This window comes from Anoplophora glabripennis, unplaced genomic scaffold (genome assembly GCF_000390285.2).
Source record: "Anoplophora glabripennis isolate ALB-LARVAE unplaced genomic scaffold, Agla_2.0 scaffold1040, whole genome shotgun sequence".
Taxonomy (NCBI): Eukaryota; Metazoa; Arthropoda; class Insecta; order Coleoptera; family Cerambycidae; genus Anoplophora; species Anoplophora glabripennis.
The window spans coordinates 22,713-44,437 of record NW_019417138.1 but is presented as its reverse complement, the minus strand read 5'-3'; the positions used below and the strand labels follow the sequence as shown (position 1 = coordinate 44,437).

General features: G+C 34.0%; 1 protein-coding gene across 1 annotated transcript in view; it reads right to left on the bottom strand.

Annotated features, from left to right (window-relative positions):
• Positions 1–7,998: 7,998 nt before the first annotated feature.
• LOC108914792 (zinc finger protein 2 homolog) overlaps positions 7,999–21,725 on the bottom strand; it is an 18,248-nt gene continuing 4,521 nt past the window's right edge. The window contains exons 5-9 of the mRNA XM_018720680.1: positions 18,748–19,032; positions 18,365–18,521; positions 18,201–18,310; positions 15,163–15,484; positions 7,999–11,089 (exon numbers count right to left, since the gene is read on the bottom strand). Coding sequence (XP_018576196.1) covers positions 10,506–11,089; positions 15,163–15,484; positions 18,201–18,310; positions 18,365–18,521; positions 18,748–19,032 — 1,458 coding nt within the window. The 3' untranslated portion in view covers positions 7,999–10,505. The remainder of the gene's footprint in view (positions 11,090–15,162; positions 15,485–18,200; positions 18,311–18,364; positions 18,522–18,747; positions 19,033–21,725) is intronic.

Here is a 21,725-nt window from a genome sequence, read left to right as displayed (position 1 = left end):
ATCCCACTAAACACGAAACGTAAATGAAACGTTGCAAATGAGATGTTTTACTAAACATTTGAAACATTAACTAGAAACGTTTCTGTTTCATTACAGAAATGTAGCACTTGAAAACTTATTTAGTGAAACATAGCCGAAACGTTACAATTGAAGAGAGTTTGAAACATTACTCGAAACATTACCTTTCGATCTCGGAAACATAACAGACGAACAACCCTTTGCTATTTTTGCTTATCTTATGGAACAATCGGCATTAGTTAAATTTTGCTCTCAATCCCCAATCCTTCTCAAGCGTTAGTTCATTTGCCTTTGTTATATAGAGATAATTAGAAAAAAAAATGTGGTAGCATATTTATAACACAAGTCTAGAAAAAATGTAATGTTTGTGACTTGCGTAGACTGCGCGTAACAGCCCGAGTTTATTTGTTTCCCGTAGAGATGTGTTGCTCTTTCACTGTCTGCTACTTTGGCACTGTTCCGCAGTTGTCACTGGAGCTGACTGTTCCGCTGCGACAAAAGAAGCAGTGATTTTTCGGAGCGTTTACTGCAAAGTGCAATTTACTAGCGCCAGACACATAGTTCAGGCGTGCCGGCCACAGCAGAGCAGATTCTCGCTCAGCCGTTGCGAACTGCTCTTGAATTAGTCACAGTGTCACACACTAAACATATAATACAGTCGCGTTTGATTTAAAGACATTGTATTTCAACGACTAGAGCAATGCGTGTATTGCTGGTTGCTGCTCTACAAATATTTTAAAAATTTTTGTTTACAAAATCACTTAGACTAAGCAAAAAACATGCGACTGTTCTTCATTTGTTTTTGTTGCACTCGCGGAAAAATTTTGAATATCTGGCACACTGTAGGATGTCGTCGTTCTATGTGTCTTTTTAAATTGGTGATTGAAGATTTATAACAAATATTTTGCTTGCATATATTTCAACAAGCTTTACTTTCATTTGTTGATAAAAATAAATTCTACAGGAAAGATTTTCTTCGTTTATCCATGTCCAATTTTATTTGTAATAAAAATTTATCATTAGTAACTTAGAACAAAATAACAGATCACTACGCTATATCAAATTCAAATAAATGATGCAAAAGCGAAATAACAAATTGAACTAAATCTACGAAAGTTGGCACATGCTTGAAAAACAGCGCATAACGAAAGTATTTCTATTCCCTAACGCTAGCCGTTATTAAGCACGACAGGTGTCGATTTATGAATTTTGACGCGGAAATAAGGGAACATCACGGTAAGAATGTATGCGCGCGCTACCAGGAGCTGTTCCGAAAAATCGCAGCTATTTGTCGGAGCAGTAGCAGGTGTCACTGCTCCGCAAAAAGAGCAGTTTAGCCCATCTCTAGTTTCCCGTGTGTCGTTTCAATTCGTATTAGGTTAGGTTTGCGGTTTGTCAGTTTGCTTGGTTTCGTTGTTATTCATCTTTACTTTGACGCTATTNTAACATTGAGAAAAATCGACAAATAAGAAAGTTTGCTATTATAATATCAATTTTTCTTAGTGTTAAAATGTCATATGCCAGGCTTAATAAAAATAATTTTGCTCACACAATTTTATTACACTAGAACAAGAGGGCACGGTACGATAATTAAGTAAATTTTTTTAGCATTAAGTCCACGAAGGATAACCTGTATTAGGTAATTGACTTTAATTGAGGCCTATCGATCTATGAACGATTAAAAATAATTTCTATCACGCGCGCTCGCTATGGGACCTATAGTGTAGGGGGTTAGGTGCACGGAAACTGCTAGATAGTTCAGCAGCGTGATGTTGTTCGCTGTTGTTCTATATAGCACTTTCCGTGCATCTAACCCCCTATGCTATAGGTCCCATAACGACTCGCACTTGTGATAGAAAATAGTATGTGCAACTCGTTCGGAAAAGTTGCCATAGCGCCACTTGAGCGCTTTCCGCACTCGCTTCGCTCGTGCGTCAACTGCGTCCGCGTGGCGCTATTGGCAACTTTTCCCCACTCGTTACACAATGTACTATAACCTATCACTAATATAATAAGTAAAATTTTATAACGGCAGTAGATATTTTTGCATACTGATTATAATCAATTCGAAACTGGTCCCTGCCTGGTGATTCTGCTAACAAATTTGTGTACATATGTAAATGCTGAGCGGATCGTGTAACCCGTGGAGTAGTTGTCTCCGACTTTTGGGCTAAGTGGGGAGTATAGAGATATTATATTATTATATTGTTATTTAAAAAATGTATTACTATTCTATTACAAACATTAAAATAACTTACATACATAAAATAACATAACGTGTAGACCTTAGCATAGATCTGTATAACAGTAAGGCAATGTCTGTAATGATTGAATACATGTATCTCCTTTTATTAGTTAAAAAATACAACATATTTCCTTTTATTATGCGTTAGAATGTATGTTCAAACATATCCTATTGTATTACTTTTCCTATCTCTAGTTTAGTCTACAATTGTCTATAATTTTTGCCCCCTTAAATCTGTTATAGTTTCAGTGGCTGTGAAATATAACACACTTTACAGAATTTAATTTCTTTTCATTTTCAAGAAAAACGCATCTCCCTAGATAAATCGATCACCCCGTACATATATATCTGCCAAAATAATTTACATTGCTCGTAAACGGTATACTTTGAAATACTGCTCACACTGAACATAAAAGTTGTCATACAGTAAAAACACCCAGTGTGCAACCAACAATTTCAGTAGCTTTGTTCCTAGTGCATTAGAAACAGTTTCTAACACAGTCAGACATAATATAAGGCTTTTTTCGCGATTGAATATTGGTGAATATCTGACTTGTAGTTACTATTTCCATCTCTTTTGATCTTAGTTGTCTTATGGTAGTTTAAATCTCTTTATTCTATTCACTCATACTACGCATACTACAACATACGACTTCACTCGCGAAAAAAGCCTATAATTGCATTCAATTTGACACAATGCATTTTGAACCTTATGTAAGCGGGATCGGAATGGGCATGCGTCTGACTGTTGGAAACTGTTTTGGATTGTTCTAGGAACAAAACTAATCTAATAATAAGTACACCGATTAGAAAGAGGATAGTACCGTATTCGTATTGGTTGCACTAGTAGCAGCACAACCTTCTCCAAGGATGTTTATAATATAATACATTTATCCTTGAACGTTCTCAACTAGTCAGTGCTAAATTTAAACATTTTCCCCTACTTCTTAGGAAAAATACTCCATATTTATGCAACTAGGGAAATAGTAAATTTTTTATGATATCTAGAGATTTCGTAGTTTTTTACAACATATAAAATTTTGGACTATAATAAGTTTTACATGTGTAAATTTGTTTTTACTAAACAGTTCTCTCGTTATATTTGGCTCCACAGCATAAAACAAAATAGGGAATTTTTACTTCTGCTTAACATGAAATATTTTTTTTTGTTATTTATTTTATTCATTTGTATTCTCAAGTCTACTCATCTGGTCTCATCACCGCTCGCTTGGATTGTCGAAGTGTAAACATCATGAATACAAAATGCATATATACCTACCTACTAAAAAATTGTATGCACCTAATAAATGAACTAAGGTCGCTGAGTATGTAACGACTTTCAAAAGGAAATTAAAACACTTTATTTCTGATACACCGAGAGTGTAGATCCATAACGCTGTGGACCTGAAATTAAATTTTAATCAAACACTCAAATAGGACAGTCACGCATTCCACACACATTCCTGCGATGTTGATTTTAAAGCTGCTTACTGAAATATTAAAGATTGTTTGTAGTTGATATTGTTGAATCCTTTTTTTTACATTTTTGTAATTTTATATCTTACTCTGTATATGTATCTTGTTTCCTCGCGCACAGGCAATGCCTTTAGTGAGTGTATATTAAGTTTCTATTTCTATTTTATATGCTATTATGTTATAATATTATGTTCAGCTTTTATGGAAATAAACTTATTATTATTATTATTATTTACATTTACTTAATAGCAATATTAATAACCAATATTCAAATATCTATACAAAGTGTAACTTTGGACAGAGATATCATATTTATCCGGAGTCTACCTTTGACCTTTAGGAACACATCATAAGTTTGTTTGCTCGAATTCCGTAGTCCCTAGTGAAAACTATTATAGCTATATTTTAACCTTTTCTTTTAGTAATTTTCATAGCCCACCACTAGCTCTGGACAGTCACAGTCTCTTAATGTCGTAATATGCATATCCGAAACGAGGCAAAATTCGCCTATGTTTCGGATATTTGCAACAATTCTAGAAAAGAAACAAGAAACCCATATGGCGCAATTCCCGCCGTAAAACTGAAAAACTCAATTTTTCACCGTTATTTCTTCATCGCGAGACTGCGAGACTTCGCAGACCGCCATGCAGAATCGTCCACGACGATACGAATAAGCACGCGTCCGAGCGCTGCGGCTCTCTTGCCACAAAAACGTAGAAATTCAACGTTTCGAAAAATTTCACTGATGTTTCTAAAAATCACCCATCAACATACTCGGTAGAGGTAATAGCTGCCAAGAGTCCTGCGTCCTCTCGGACGACAACGACAACGTATACATGTATACCGCTATCTCCCCGAGGTTGCTTAGAAATGCAAGGATGGTCAAAATTTTTCGCCCCACTTTCTAAAATGTGGCGAAAATAACAATACCCTAAGGACTTCAAATTCACTTCCCTAAATGACCTTAGGGTCGATATTAACCCACATCAGTTTCCGAGACAGTTGTATTGGTCGAGAATGAAGTTTTACCAGTTTCAAAAATTCTGGAACTAAACCGGACCATCATATATCATGCTGCCTAGCAGAATGCACCCAGTGTGGGAACACCAACCCAGGTTTCCTGCACTTATTTAACCAGAGCATAGTTACTTCGCCTACACTATATTATTATTAAGAAAATAAAAAAAGCTCATGAATTTTTAAACCACATTTTGAGATATAATTCTGCTAAAAGTTACCAATCTGAGCGCAACGCTCACATACACAGCTTTCGCGCTGCAATATTTATAAGCTCCTCAAGCTTAACGCACAGGTACTTTAAGGAGGCCGTACACTACAGTGCTCTTAGCCAGTGCAAAGACGGTGATTTTCAAACAGTAATGTAGCAGACCCACCAGTGAATACAGGATTCAGTTTAAAATCCAAAACATTTAATATAATACAAATGCTTAATAAATTCAAGTGCCAGTGTTCAAAGTGAGTCTTAAATCAAACACAAATCAGCATGGACCATCAACCCGAAGCAAAACTATAACACAATGGAGAAAGAGCGTAAATCTCCTAAAAGGGGAAACACACGAGATACTTAGGAACCCCCTCATCAGCGAACGAGAGACCAACATCTCGGCACCGCCGGTGAAAACGGACCCAGACAATACACTCCTTCTGGACCTATTGGGAGGGTTTACAACTTCCACAATATGCTGAGGAGAGATGTAAGTAGTCAACTCCTCTGAAAGCTAGTCAAACCAAGTAAAATCCGCGTCTTGGCACTCAATGTGGAGCTATGATAGAGGATAGACTACTGACCTACATAAATCTGCAACATTACACTACTATTACTGTTCCGTCATTGTAAATAACGAAAACGTTTAATACTTTTATTAGTTGGAAGAGCATAACTTGAACATAATATTTTTACGTTTCGTTAGATTAGAAGCTTAAATTACACTAGACGAAATGCAAGCTTGGGTCCATAATGCAAACCTCCCAAGTTTCATTAATTCACTGCCTTAGATATGCACCAAACAAAGGTGGTCACTATGATTAACCATAGGAAGGTATGATGCGAATTAATATAAATATATGTTTTTACTTATATTACTACAAATCAGTACTGAACCTATATAGACAACAAGAAGTTACTGTATAAAAAATAAAAATATATACAACATATTTATGTCTTATTTAATTTTATATTGTAGAACATATATTTAACACTATATTGGTAATGTTTCTACAGTTACCTTTTGGAATAAAAGAATATCTTATATTAAACCTATGAAAATGTGATTAACTTATAGGAAAATGTTGATTACATCAACATGCTATACACAACAATATACATATGTATAAATGAAAAATAAGCAAAAGAAAAAGCAAAAAACCCACTTCAATAATATAAGAAATACAAATATTTTGTAAATGTAGTTTCTTCAGTTCACAATAAATATTTACAAAAGGCAAAGACAGATAAACTTAAAACAGTAACATATAGATCAACAAAAAATATATACAAAGTTATCAAATAGATAGATATAAAACGATATATTTCAAGATTGTATTGTTTTCAACAAAATATACTTTGCCACATTAGTAAAGTATCACCGAGCTTATCTGACAGATATGGCAAACCACTTTTTTTAACAACGAATCGACATGAAATTTTGTATACAGCTTCAGAATAACATAACTCAAGGAATATTGTAAGGGTTTTTTGATTGATTAACAATTTCCATTGTTATTAACAATTTAATTCAAAATTTTTCGTCCTTTTTGACATTTTTTTTAATGTTCACTAAATCAACCATTATTAATGTTTTCTAATTTTCCTATGATGTTCCCTAGCTTTTAATATACAGTATGTCCACAGAAAAGGTTTTGAATACGAAAAACTTTATTTTTCATTTTATCGAAAAAAGTTACTTTTAATACAAAATTTTACTGGCTCTTAAAGTAGGATTGGAATAGAAAAATTTTACATTTCTTGTACAAGGTGTTCAAAAAATTGAAAAAATTTTAAATGGTACAAGAGTAAAGTGCACTTATTTGTGAAGATGTGGAAATAAGTTACTAGGAAAAGTTGTTAAAAAGTAGAAGGCAGTCTCTAATACTAATTTTTGTAATCATTAAATGTATTTTATACAAATTAAATTATTCCAAATTAACAATTCAATCTTGTTCTAGTGACAAGTTGACTTGGCAATTCGCTGTTACAATTTATTACCCATCGCCAATGTCAGGTTAAAATGCTTACTTTACAGCAAAAAATTTACTTAGTACAATGTTAAGTTATGGGTGAGGGTTAAATATTTTGAACACCCCGTACAAGAAATGTTAAATTTCTATCCCAATCTTACTTTAAGAACCAGCAAAATTTTTATCGGGAGTAACTTTTTTCGATAAAATGAAAAATAAGAAAGCTTTTCCTATTTAACACCTTTTCTGTGGACATACTGTATATCAGAAATTTTTTGGTTTTTTGTTCCAAGACCACTTAATAAGAAACCATTCTGGCCATACAGCCCTCTGAAAAAAAAGGCGTTGTTGTTTGCCATCACCTACAGCCGCCATTTTGAATCCAAATTGTTTGAAAAAAATTCAACTACCTGGAAACATGTACAATAAAGCCTTTTTGTTGCTGACACTATATCTTGTAACGATTTTTCTTTGAAAATTTCCAAAAATCACCTTTTTTCCAACCTTTAGAGTGGCGTTACCCCTAAAGCAACCCATTTTAAAATTTAATTAATATATTTATATTTCTGTACGTACATGAATTAATATATAAACCTTTTAAGAGATACACTCTTTGCTATTAGAACTGAAATTTTTACAGTAAAGCCTCGATCAAATAAAAAATATGTATGTAAATTTATTAAAAAAGTCGAAATATAAAAACAATGTCAGTAAATATGGAATACAGTGTCCCACGAAGAAAAGCGTAAACTTTAAGAAAATAACATTCCCGAGGTAAAAAACAAATAAAAATATAGAATTTCAATTTGTTTTTTTTTACCTTTGAGTAACAAATCTTTACAAAATTTTGCTTACATTTAGCACTTACAAAACTATGGCTAGTGATTTTGTATTTCAATTATTTTTTTAATATTACTATACAATAAAAACTTTACAGAAACTCTTGGCAAACTTTTATATTTTTTTATTTTGAAGTAAATTGTATAATTCTCTGCGGATTTCAAAAGAATTTTAAAAGGTTCACAAAAGAAAAATAATTATCTGCAAAAATATGTCCTCTCTTATGGCAAAATAAAAAAATAAAATTCTAAAGATGTGTATACATATTACACAAAGAAATTATTATTATATACGGTAAAAATTGGTTATAACGACATCGTTTTATACGGAATTTGGAAGTCCCGATTAAATCCTATAGAAATACCATATTAAAAATATCGTTTACTACGACACCATTTACAACATTTCGGCTTAGTGACATGTTTTTATATACATTTATCATAGAATCTATCAGCTATAACAACCAATGGCCTTAAAACCAATGCACCACTCTTCCGCCCCGGCCCGCCAGCATCCACTCTCTCGACACCAGTTAGTCAATACATTTGGGGCAAATTACGACTTATCTACTCATACATTTATATTATATGTATTATTTACCACTTTCTATCACGATGTCAAAAAGAAAAGTGTTTAATGTAGAAGAAAAATCACATATAATATGGAGACTAGAAATCGGTGAAAGTAATGCAAAGCATAGTAAAAGAATGTGGCGTGTCACACTCTACGATTTCAACAATTTGGAAGGATAGAATTAAAATAGTCTCTACTCGAAAACAATTCACTGAAAATGCAATTACAAAGCAATAGAGAAGCCTCTATTGCTACTGCTACTAAAATGGTTTAAACAACATGCCGATTAGTGGACCAATCCTACAGGAAAAGGCTAATGATTTTGTTTGGCGCACGGGCGAAGAAAATTTGGAGTGCTCTTCATCTTGGGTTCAACGTTTTCGGGCTCGAAATAACATTGTCTGTGGAAGTTTGTGGTGAAGCAGCGAGTGTTCTTGATGGTGTAACAGAAGTATGGCTATCTCAGAAATGGCCTGTACTTTGTCAAGGTTACAACCCAGATGATATCTTTAATGCGGACGAAACTGGGTTATTTTTTAATATGACTAGACAAAAACAATTAAATTTAACAGTGAACAACGTTCTGGTGGAAAAATGTCTAAAGCAAGAATAACGATTTTAGTTGCTGCTAATATGAGTGGATAAAAAACAAATAAAAATATAGAATTTCTATTTGTTTTTTTTTTTACCTTTGAATAATCTTTACAAAATTTTGGTTACATTTCAAGAAAATCTTTTAGTGATTGGCAAATCAAAAAAAAACACGGTGTTTTAAAAACATTCGCTCATTGCCTGTGACTTATGAAAACAATAACAAGTCATGGATTACTTCCCAGATTTTTGAAAAGTGGCTACGTAACTGGGATATTCAGCTGAAATCAAGAAAAAGAAGAATTCTTTTAGTCGATAACTGCCCCGCCCATCCAGCAGTCCCCATCAGCAGTGCATAAAGCTTGTGTTCTTAACGCTAAATGTCACCTCTGTTTTGCAGCCGATGGACCAAGGAGTTATAAAGGCTTTAAAAACACAATATAGAAAACTGCAAGTCTTACAAATGCTGCAAAACCTGGAAAAAGGTACACTTTATTGATATCGAACTGTTTTCGCCATGCCGTGTTCAAAGATGTACCTTCACCACCACTAGATGAAAGCGAAGATGATCTTCTATGCCATGTTAGTCACAACATGTGACGATAATAATAATATCCCTTTGGTTCGATTAGCCGAAAACATTTGAATTCATCTGTTTGTACAAATGACATCGAAGAATTTGTCAGTGTAGACAACAATGTGGCTGTATGTGCGTCAGCGACTGAGGAAGATATTATAGCAGAAGTCGAGGGTCAGTGCAATACTGATAACGAGGAAGAAAATAACGAAGAAAATCAGTTTATTTCGCCACCACTGAATGAAGCTCTCACTACCGTAAGTATTTAACACCGACATCAATCAGCGAATTTTGAAACGACTTCAACGTGAAATGCAAAATACCTACAAAATTAGTTGCAAAAGTTTTTTTGTATTCATTTCTAGTGTATTGTATTTATTCCGTAGATCAACAGGTTACATATACACACCTAAAGATTTGTATTGTAACTTTTTCATTTTTTCAATAAAAATTTTAAATAAAATATATGTAATCGCTTATTACATCTATCGGTTATAATAGCCTTAAACAAACGGTCCCTTGAAGGTCGTTATAAACGATTTTCACTGTAATTAATTTCAAAGTTCAAGAAAATATTAAAATTATTTTAAGTAAGTAACTTTTTTTCATACATGTATTGTTTTAAAAAAATTTGTATTAAAATATTAAAAACAATGCATTCTTAGATTGTTTTATATAAGTTTCTTTTTGCTTATTTTTACCTAAAAAATGTTCCCTTAAAGAGCGTACACTTCAACTTAGGACATCCTGTATCTTGCAAAAAAAAATAATTTGTCTAAATATTTTTTAAAATGGTGAAAATATTTGGATTTCTGAAAAAAAAATTAATAGTTACTTTTATCTGTCATTATAAACTCAACATTACGTAAATTCCAAATAGGAAGTTACAACTCCAATTAGTTTCCTAACAGGTAAAAAGAATTAAAATATAATGAATAACAATACATCGCGAATAAAAGAAAATTAAGTAATACAAAGCAGCTCCTCTTAACTAGCATTCTGCTTTTTTGCCAGCCTTAAAACATGTAAAATCACCTCGTCCACCGTCTGGTTGTTCAACAGCTCTTTCACTGCTTCATCATCGATCACTACGGTAAATAATAACTTGGCATTTTCTCTCATTCGACCTATATAATCAAAGTCTTCTTCTGATGCCGGCTTGTGGCCACATCTCTTGATAACAGAATCCAAAACCTTATCGACCGGAGCGTCTGGATAACCAAAATCGCGTAAACACTCCTCTTCCACTAATAAAGTTAGAAGTTCTTTGATCGATTCGGTCAGAGTGAGCTCATTCCAAATGATATTCTCAGTCAGACTACTCCTGGAAGCGGCATCGGTTGCAGCACTAAGCAGTTGCTGCTGCAGTCGTTTCTTCTCGGCACTTGCCAAAATGTCTTCAAGGACGTCTCTATGTCTGGCCCGCATGTGTCTCATCAGACAGTCTTGGCGAATAAATGCCCTGCCGCATGTATCGCAGCTGCATGGCGGCTCTTTGCGATGTGTAAGCATGTGGATCTTTAGGGATGACTTCGCGGCAAAGGACTTTTCACAGATATTGCAAGTAAAAGCTGAAACAAATCAATCAAAAACTTATTGATAATTTTATAAAATCGTAGTGGCATAGTGGAATAACCTAGGCAAGTACAAATGACATTTAGAAGTCATGTGTCAAGATTTACTACTTTTTAATCTGATAAAATATTTGGGTATTGGTAAGGCAACTGTAAAGTGCCGTTCATTTGGCATATTGTTCCAGTAATATGTCCAGCTTGTGTACACACATTTGGAATGTTTTATATAGGGTGATTCAGTCATAATGTCATTAATTTTAAGAGGAGATAGAGAAAAATGAATATAACATGGCGCGATTAAAAAAAAATTTAATGCATATTTAAACTGAAAAAGAAAATAATTTCAAATCATTATTTAACTCCCTTTTCAGGCTGTTACTGACCGGCTGACGTCAGCCGGTTATTCACATTATTGTGCACGGCTACAATATGAACAAGGCGCCCTAGATACAACTTTGTTATATTTATATATTTTCGCTCATATAAAGACAATAAATAAATGGTTTGCTCATATCAGCCAATAATAATTTAAAATGCTATAAATTATTTTTTATAATTATGCAATCAACATATTCAATTGTTATTGTTGCCCAGCAAGAACCTCGAGGAGGTCTGAGCATGCCTTGAAATCAGTTTTTATTAACATCATAATGTTAATTTTTTTAATTTGTTGTAAGCCTTCCGCAACTGCTCTACATTCTCTACCTCGGTATGATAATTGACAGATTTCATATAACCTCATATACAAAAGGTCATAGGATTTAGGTCCAGTGAGCATGCTGGCCATCTTATGGGCCGTCTTCTCCCTATCCACCTATTTGAACATTGATCGTCTAAAAATCCACAGACATCGCGAGTGAAATGGGCCGGAGCTCTGTCGTGCATATACCACATATCCCGTAGCATCTGAAGGGGAAGGTTTTCAAACAATTCTACTAAAAATTGAACGCAGCCCATTCAGATGTTCAGATAGAAAATGCAGCCCAATTAAACAATTGCCATATACTCCTGCCCATATATTGACGGGTTTTCATCTGACCAAATGTGACTATTATGGCTGCACAGAAATAATCAGCTCTGTTTCACTTTAAATACAATTTAATATTGAAGTTACAAAACTCCAAGAGTTCAAATAATTTAAATTTCATATCATAACCATTTCACCAACCATCCACCATCAAAAACCAACACTCGCTAGATAAATTATAAAGAGAGGGTGAAAAGTATGTAGTATTTAAATATTGACAAGAGAGACTTGTATAATTCCACAAAAAAAACAATCGGACGGAGACAAATTCCAGCACAATAAACAACTTGGTACATGTTTCCGACGTAAGCTAACCTGTCCAGGTCACTAACCTTCTAACCTACTTTTGACTTGCACGTGCACTATATGACTAGAACTTGGACAAGACGTAAACACACATTTTTGTCTCAATACATGATAAATAGATAGTTTACTTTAAATACTGTGATAACATAAATACTGTGTTGTTATTTATTCATTAATGTTGATGCTAAAACAACAAATGAATAGGGATGATTGTTTTCGAATGTACGGTTATTATAATTTATCATTTTTAATATTATTAACGTTTCCACATTTTATAATTTATTAAGTTAAATAATACACAGTTTTAGTATTATGTTCAATTTATTATTCAATATGCAGTTGCGTATAACCACAGTTTACATAATAAATGTAAACTTTAGTATAAATGTAAACTTTGGTGTAACCTAGGTAGGTACTTATTGTTTTTGAGAAAGTAATATGTTTTTTACCAGTTTAAAATGCCAGCAGGAGTAAAACAGCATTCATCCGTCCAGAGCATTTTGTTAATAAAGTTAGGTTCTGCTGCACTTCGATTTAGGAACCAATGTAAAATTCAAGACGATTGGGGAAATCAGCCGGTTCTAAAGCTTGAACTTTTTGAAAATGGTACGGGTTGAGTGAATTCTCGTGCAATATCCGCCAAACTTTGGTTTGTAATATCTCCAATCGCCCTGAAATTATTCTTGTGGAAATAGTACGCTGCTCCTCGACTAAATTTAAAACACATTTAAGTCATTTTGTCGATGTCCTGCACGTTCTCTGTGCAGTATGATAGACCCCGTGTCACAAAGATGTTGGACGGCTTGCACAATTGTCTTGGGGGGCTTCCAGGGCTTGGAAAGTTCTGTCTGTCAGGAAAACGTCTACGATATTCAATTGCAGCGGCATTTGCGTTCTGTACACTCTCCATATAAAATCACCATATCCACATTTTCGGCATACGTATACAAAGCCTTCATGACTGACACTTCAAACAATCCAAAATAAACTAACAGTTTTGTGTGTATTTCCAATGCACATCTCCTTTCCATCTGTACGGTGTGATCTTCACTCCAAATTTGTGGGAAAAATGCGGGAGATATGGAGGGTGGTAGATTTAAATAAACGCTTTAAATTGTTAATGGTTTTGTAACCCTGTGTAGTGTATTTTGTATATTCGGGTATTTAGTGCGCCGACTTTTTTATTTGATAAAATACGATGTGCCTACAAACAGGTAGGTAAACCTATGCTTTATTTATTTTCTTTTAACAAAAGTTGACTTCGAGAAGTCAGGCTTGTTAAAACATTTTGCACTAAGTTAATACAATTGTTAAAATTCTTTATAATAAAAAGCAGCATGCTCCTTTATTTACTTGCATTTTATTGGTTTTGTATATATGTATATGTGTACTAAAGCGTTTAATACGTTTAACGGGGAACCCAAAGTAAATGTGATTATGATGTGAACTTGGCAACGCTATTCGCTTCAGCTGACCAGCTGACTGGTTCATGACATTACATTACAAAATTTTCCGAGTATCCGGACATCTGGCCGGACCGACCTCTTAGCGGGAGTTATGGGTTGATTTCCTTCATTTTTAAGTCGAGTAAAAAATTTTTTTTCTGATTTTCTGTCTTTATTAGGCCTCCCGAATGCGTGGTTTAAATTAATGACATTATGACTGAATCACCCTGTATAATAGTGAAATGACAATTAAGTGTGATTCCAAGATATTTTGTAATATTAATATCAAGAAAGATTCATCTTCTATTCCACCTGTTATGATTTTCAATATAAATCAAACTTAGGACCACAAATTATTTTCAACATTATTAAATTTATTTATATAATTATAATATATTGCACCGAAATCTGCTGCTACATGACGAAATTTTAATTTGTTGGGTTGGTATTTTAAGTAATAAATAAAAACACTGACTGATGTATCTGGGACTGCTGGATATTAGTAATACAGAATAACAGTTTATGGAAATTAGTTTCGGCTACTCAGGTTATTATTTTATTACTTGTTATTTTTATGATTTTAGATGAAGAGGTTAATGTGGTTAGATCATAATTTGCATATACTACTATTGTGAACTCTTTTTTAGTTAAAATTCATAGATCACTCCTATACAGCGTGTAACTTTAAGTGGGGATCAGTTTTTTAGGGGTAATAGTACGTGTTCCCCTGAATACGAATCTGACGTTCTTTTTTTTTAATCATATAAATACTTATAATTAGTTTTTTAAATTGCACTTTAATTCTTGTGTATGCCGTCACTATTAATATTCGTGTATTACAAATACATGAATTGTAGGCAACCAAGGGAGATAGTGAGTGTCAACAGTGACGAAGCAAAGGGAGACAGTTGTTGTTCCGCATTTGGAGACAGTACATATAACTTTGAATTTGAAAGGTTTTGCATCGTTGGAAGTCATCAACAGGTTACGGTGGTGCAGGTCTGTTGTCTAATTAACAACTATTATTCAGAGGGATGCGATGATGGAGGTGATATATTAAGTGTCTGCAAGAACTGAGACCTGCAAGGTATAGTTAGCCATTTTATTTCTTGTCAAAAGAATCCCCAACTTAAAGTTACACTCTGTATATCTACAAATCTTTACCCAAGTTTTTTAAAAATGGTCATTTAGTATTTCTCTAGATGCCACAACACCTTTACAGTACAGTACAGCTGTATATTAACTGATCCAAAAAGCTCGTTATAGTTCATATATTATAAAAAATTACTTACGTTTCTCCCCGCTGTGGCTCAACATGTGTCGCGCCACATCCTCTTTTCTGAAAAAAGTCTTGTCACATTTGGGACAAGGCAGAGGCTCCTCTCCTTCGTGCATAAACTTTATGTGGGTGGTTAACCTTAGCCTCCTGTTGAAAGCACGGTTACAATGCGGACATGTGTAGGCGTTCTCCCCCGTGTGATGGAAGATGTGGGCTCTCAACTGAGATGCCTGTATGAAGGATTTCCCACAGAATTGGCATTGGTGAGGTTTTTCACCTGTATGAATTCGTAGATGCCGGTTCAACGTCTCCTTGGCAGCAAATCGTTTGTCACACTGAAATACACAATTTATGTTGAGAGTTAAAGAAAATCTCTTTTCAATTGGTTAACCACCAATTTTTAATAGTCGCATAAGTAGCATTTTAAAATATTGTCTTTATACTGCTTGATTAAATTTTAAACACTTTGCATGAATATAAATAAAAAGTTGGTACCTATATGCAAAATAGGTTTTCATATTTATGTCAAATTCTGGAACTATGATATAGGCATTACCACCTACATTATAAAATATCAAGACTTGATTGCCACATAATTTGCCACAAACACCAAAAAAAGGCTCGTGTCGATTGGTCCAAAGAAATACAATCCTGGTGCTCCAAAACACGTCTATGACATCGTAACAGGTGACGAATCATGGATGTATGCGTATGAGCCTGAAAGTAAATAGCAGTCGACTGAATGGGTCTTTCAAGATGAGCCAAATCCAACAAAAGTTGTTCACACACGAAACACTTCTAAACAAATGGTCGCCTGTTTTTTCAAAAACTGTAGCGTTAGTACAACATTGGATGGTCAATTCTGAATGGCACATAAACCACTTGTTTGCCAGAAGTCTTTGAAAAAATAAAGGAGCCGACCACTGAAGAAGCAACATTCTCCACCAGGACAATGTGAGATAAGAGACTTTTTGAGAACTGGAAAAGTCAGACCGATGAGTCATCCGCCCTACAGCCCTGATTTGTCACCCAATGACTTTTTTTATTCCGGCACATCAAAGATAAATTAAGAGGTCAACATTTTTCGATGCCTAAAGTAGCAGTTGGAGCGTTCAAAATGCATGTTTTGGACGTACCTGGATCGGAATGGAAAAAATGCTTTGAAAATTGGTTCAAAGGCATGCAAGTGTATTGATCTTCGTCGAGAATATTTTGAAAAACAGTAAAGCAGGTGATTAATTCCTTTTTTGTTCTCTATTCCTGAAATATAAAAGGCAATCCTCATATTTACAATTTATGTTAGATAATACCTACCATTTGCTACTCACTTGATTATATATCGAGGGCGTCATATCAGAAGGGCGTAATAGCCACTATAGTCAGTTTTGGGTTTTTAGGATGTATAAACTCATTTAATCAATTCGCTTAATATATCAGAAGGGCGTATATATTCATAATTAACACTCTGTTCTAACGCATTTTACTTAGACGTATGTACCAATTTTACAAAACTATAATATCAGAAAGGCGTATGCTCATACGCCCTTCTAATACTTCTATATTACTTTCACGCCTGCTAGACAGTATTGGATTATACGCCCTCAGCTGATTTGGTAAACTTCACACAACCTTACATTTGATTAAATTTGTGAATGTTCGTAAATAAAAATTGTGTTGCTTTTGGTGTTTTTTAAGTGTCCTAAACACGGATGTTACAACATCGCTATATTCTGAAAAACTTCCTATAAATAAAATAAAGTATAACAATTTATTGTCTATGTGTCAAGGCAAAGGTGCAGTCATTCCTCCAGTAATAAATAGTTCCCAAAACGCCAGTAATAAATACTTCCCAAAATTCCGATGGTGAAGAATTTGAAGACGAGACATCTCTACAAGTACGAGAACGACTTTTAAAGAGGAAAAGGCACGTAAATAAAATGTAACAAATTTTAGTTGGTATTAATACAGTTAATGTAGGTATTAATAAAGTATATTTTTGTATACCATACACCCACTATTTAAATAAATTTAATACATGTTCTTTGAACATCCTAATATCAGAAGGGCGCATGAGCCAAAAATCAATTACATGTAGGCATTTTACTAATGTTAAATCTCCCCAATTTTATTGGCAAAATCAGCAAATTCATTTTAAATCTTGATTTCTAAAACGTTTTTTTCATTTTCCGTAAAATTTCAGATTTGGTTCATACACCCTTCTGATATGACGCCCTAAATATCTAGTTAAAAAAATATCTAAAATAGTTTCTTTCTGTATAAAATATCTTCCAATTTATCTTTATTTTGTAACGTAACTGTGTATATTATGAAACTACCTGATTTTGACTATTGTGTAAGTTTATTATATTATTTTTGTATAAAAAGGCAATACAATTGATGGTTATTCGGTAGAGATGCTATGATATCCATCATATATTAAACAACTTGACTGCAGATTATTTGCAAGAATAATTTATCTCAAATTTAAAAACCAATGGATATTTTGCCGTAGGCATTTATATATACCAATATCGTACTATGCTACCGCACATAAGACGGTATTTTTTAAAGGGCTATAAAGTACAATGAACTTCCTGAATGCATTAATGCATCCAGATCGTTACAAAAATATTCTCTGGTGTTGAAAGTCTTCCTGATGGTTTCTTTTTCAAAGTTGAAATTATCTGCTAAAACATTTAATCCGTATCGAAATGGTTGTCTTGTTACGTATTCTACTGTATCGACATAGTTTGAAAAGCTGAAGAAATAACCATTGCATGGCAACGAAAATCGCTAATTTTTAAATAAGTTTCAATAACAAATGCTTGATATTCACCATTCCACGACATGATGGCAAACTTCCCACAACTCAAAACAATATCTATGCCTTACCAATAGTGAGAATTTCAAAACATACAGATCATTCTGCCCATCTGACAGAAACTATCGTAATATATGCTCATGTTGATACATCTTTTAGGAATTTTCCAAATTTAATACGAATGGTAATAGAAAATATTTTTAAATTTAGACTTTAAATTATTTACTAACCTCATCACATTTATATGGTTTTTCTCCAGTGTGCATGCGACGGTGCTTCTTCATGGCTCCAGCAGATGGAAACTTTTTAGGACACAAATCACAAGGATACGGTTTTTCACCTGAATAAGGAATTCGTTAAGAATATATAGCAAACATTAAAGAGAATTGTCTACCTGTATGAGTGCGAACATGAACATTGAGTAAAGCATATCCATGGAACACTTTACCACAAAAGCCGCAGTTGAAAGTCTTCTTCTTCTTCCCCTGTCCTGCATGACCTCTAAGATGTTCCGCTAAATTGTCTTTGCGGGTAAAATATCTTTTACAAACCTAAAAATTCAACAAACTTAAAGATTTGCTACAATATTATTATACTATCATTATATTTATATATTACATTCAACTTTTAAAATATTTTTTGACAGAGTTTAATTTTCAAATCCATGAACTTTACAAATGACATGTTAATTTATATTATTTCTGTAATTTTTGTTATTTTTTAAATGAAGCAATATAATTATTTCACAAACTAAATGAGACAGATAATGTTACTCACGCGGCAATCAAATACTTTTCTAGGAAGTCCTGTGCAACCGGTTTGTCCGATATGTCTGTCAAGATGGTATTTTCTGGAAAATTCCCTGTTACAACCAAGACATTTCACAGATTTAATCGGATGTATTCTCATATGATCAATGAGCTGTTCCTTAGTTTTAAAATTTTTCTGACAATCAGCACATATATATTTATCATCGATAGGATGTTCAATGCTGCAATGGCGGTCCAAACAGTTTTGTTGCATAAACAGCTTATCACATTGGTTACACTTAAAATCACCCAACTAAAAAGCAAAACATTTATTTTAATATTAGACTTAGAAGTTTCCACACAGAAGATAACAAAAATGAAAAAAATTACATAAATATGTTTCATTAACTTCCTATCAAAGTACTAAAACATAATACCATATAACCAATAACATGTACTAACTATGCTTCAACCTATAGATAAGGCAATCAGAATTTAGGTAATTTAGGATTTTTTTACAACATAAACTTTGCCAAGTTTACGTTGGTGTTATGTTGTCGCAATGTGAGGGAAGTGAAACTGACATCTGATCAAGACCAGTGCTTTCTGGTGTATGTTGTCATCGCCATTCTTTTCATTTTTAACAACAAACTTAAATTATTAAGATTTCCAAGTACAACAATCCACATAGGTAGTAATTAAAAAAAAAATGTCAAATAATCGCACTGAAACCGAAATGGTTCAAATTTGGATTCATTTCAGAGGAAACGTTTTAATGGTGTATACTGCAAATGTATTGCTAAATGGTACGTATGCAGATGATTTGTTTTAAGCAATAATATTTACTTTTTTGTAGACCAAGACTTGGCAGAGGAACAACAAAAAATATTGAATATCTTTACCAAATTTTTTTATTATTAAAAAAAGAAAGTAAAATGAATCTGATTCAGATTGAATTGCAGTATTTTATTTACATTAAACATATTTTACATAATACATTATTAATACATAATTTAATTATATAATTTATTAATAAATATAACAGCAGCGAGTCAGTATTCGTCCACAGGATAAATCAGATTTTTGTGAGGACTTCACAGATAAAAGTTTTATCTTTTTCTTTAGAAAAAGATCATAAAAGTAAATGCATTCCATTCTCATTTATCAATTTCTTTTTCAGTTCTTTGAAGTTAAATCATAAATTCTAATTTTTTCGAACATTTGTAATAGTGTTAGTGTTAGTAGTAGTTGGAGAATAAACAGCCACAAAGTAACTTAAAATGTATGTCACGAAAAATCCTACTTGTTTTCTAGCTTTATAGTGAAAAATAGAATTTCATTTAAATTTTCAATAGTACAAGGAGTACCTCATACGCTAAAAAAATATAGTGTGATCCATTTGACATAAGAAACTTGTCCCTTTTCCAAAACATAAAGCCAAGAAAAAACTACATTACTTTATTTTGCAGAAAAAATCGTATAAGTATGAATATTCTTTCGATATGTGGGTGAGATATAACCTACAACCTACAAAGTATGTCATATCTTAAAGGTCATTGCTTCCCAATGCCTACTGTCAGAAAATATGTACTTCTTTATACCTCCTGACAAAGAATGACCTACTAATCTGCAAATACTATGGAGGCATGACTTATTTCACACCAAGTAAAATAGTTTTTAACTAATGATTTTGTGGGAGACAGCTATACTGAGAGTCCATTACTGAATTACACCCCCTCAATTTTTGTAAACAGCTATGACAGTTTGTCAACAGCATCATACTAGATATAGACTGGCTACTAACTTAATAATTCTTATTGGTATGTTATACAAATGCTTTAGATCAGGGGTGGCCAACCCGCGGCCCGCGGGCCGCATGCGGCCCGCCGATTGTTATGTTGTGGCCCGCGGAGCTGGGTGAAAACATAATATTTAATTTTAAACAAAACAGAAAATTTGTAAATTAAACTTTTATTATCCATAACATCGCTATGGGAGTATCTCAGTACAGTGACGAAACTATCGTTACAGTTTATTTCGTGTCCGTATGTATAAGAGCTGATTTCAAAACGCGCGCGCTAAGCTTGTATGTGTGAGAGATCAGTGGGGAGTGTGGATGTACCTCGTGGATTGCGGGGCGGGTATAATGCGTCGCCAAGTGAGTCTTCGGGAAGCTTCGGAAGCTTAACAAAGTTCTATGTATTAGTGTTATTCTGTAGTTTCGTTATATTTTCGCTACTAAGCCTTGATAGATTCTGTAGGTAAGTAAACTCCTCATCCTCACACAGGAGGCGGCGGATAAATACGCTTCTTTGATATCCAATTTGAATCTAGAATTTGAAAACCGATTTCAGGATTTTAAAAAACATCATGTACTATTTTGTGCATTTGCAACGCCATTTGCTGTAGACGTGAATTTATTACCTGGAAGATTGCAATTGGAACATTGTGAAATGTGTTGTGATACTCAGTTAAAGGAGAAATTCCAACAAGTTGGTTTAGAAGAGTTCTATAAAACGTATTTGGATAAGCATAAATATCCTGAGTTTTACAAACATGCTTTGTTCACGAGAGAACACGAATTACCGATGCTCATTTGGAAAACTGTTTGCTTGTAGCAACAACCTCAGTCGAGATTAACACCGCCGCCGCCATTATTCTATAGCTAGAAATTGGCCTCAATGATTTGGGATCGAGGGGGATTATCCCTCTTTATCCTGCCTCATCTCGTGTAGGCCTGGACAGCCTTCGTAGGTGGGCCCCATCCGTCGTCTACCCCGACCGCAAATGCGGCCGGTGTAGGCGCTTTGTGGGACCTCCTTTTGTCCTGGCTGGGCCCCGCCGGCTAGGGCCCTTTCTTCTGGCGCTCTTCTTGCTTCGCCGGCTCGTCTGTGTAAACCCCGGGGGTAGTGTCATGTTTATGTGTGGTATGGTTGGGTAGGGTAGTGCGGCTATGCAGCCTGGGATGCGCTTTGCTAAGGTGGCCCTTAGGCTAGCGCGGGAGGG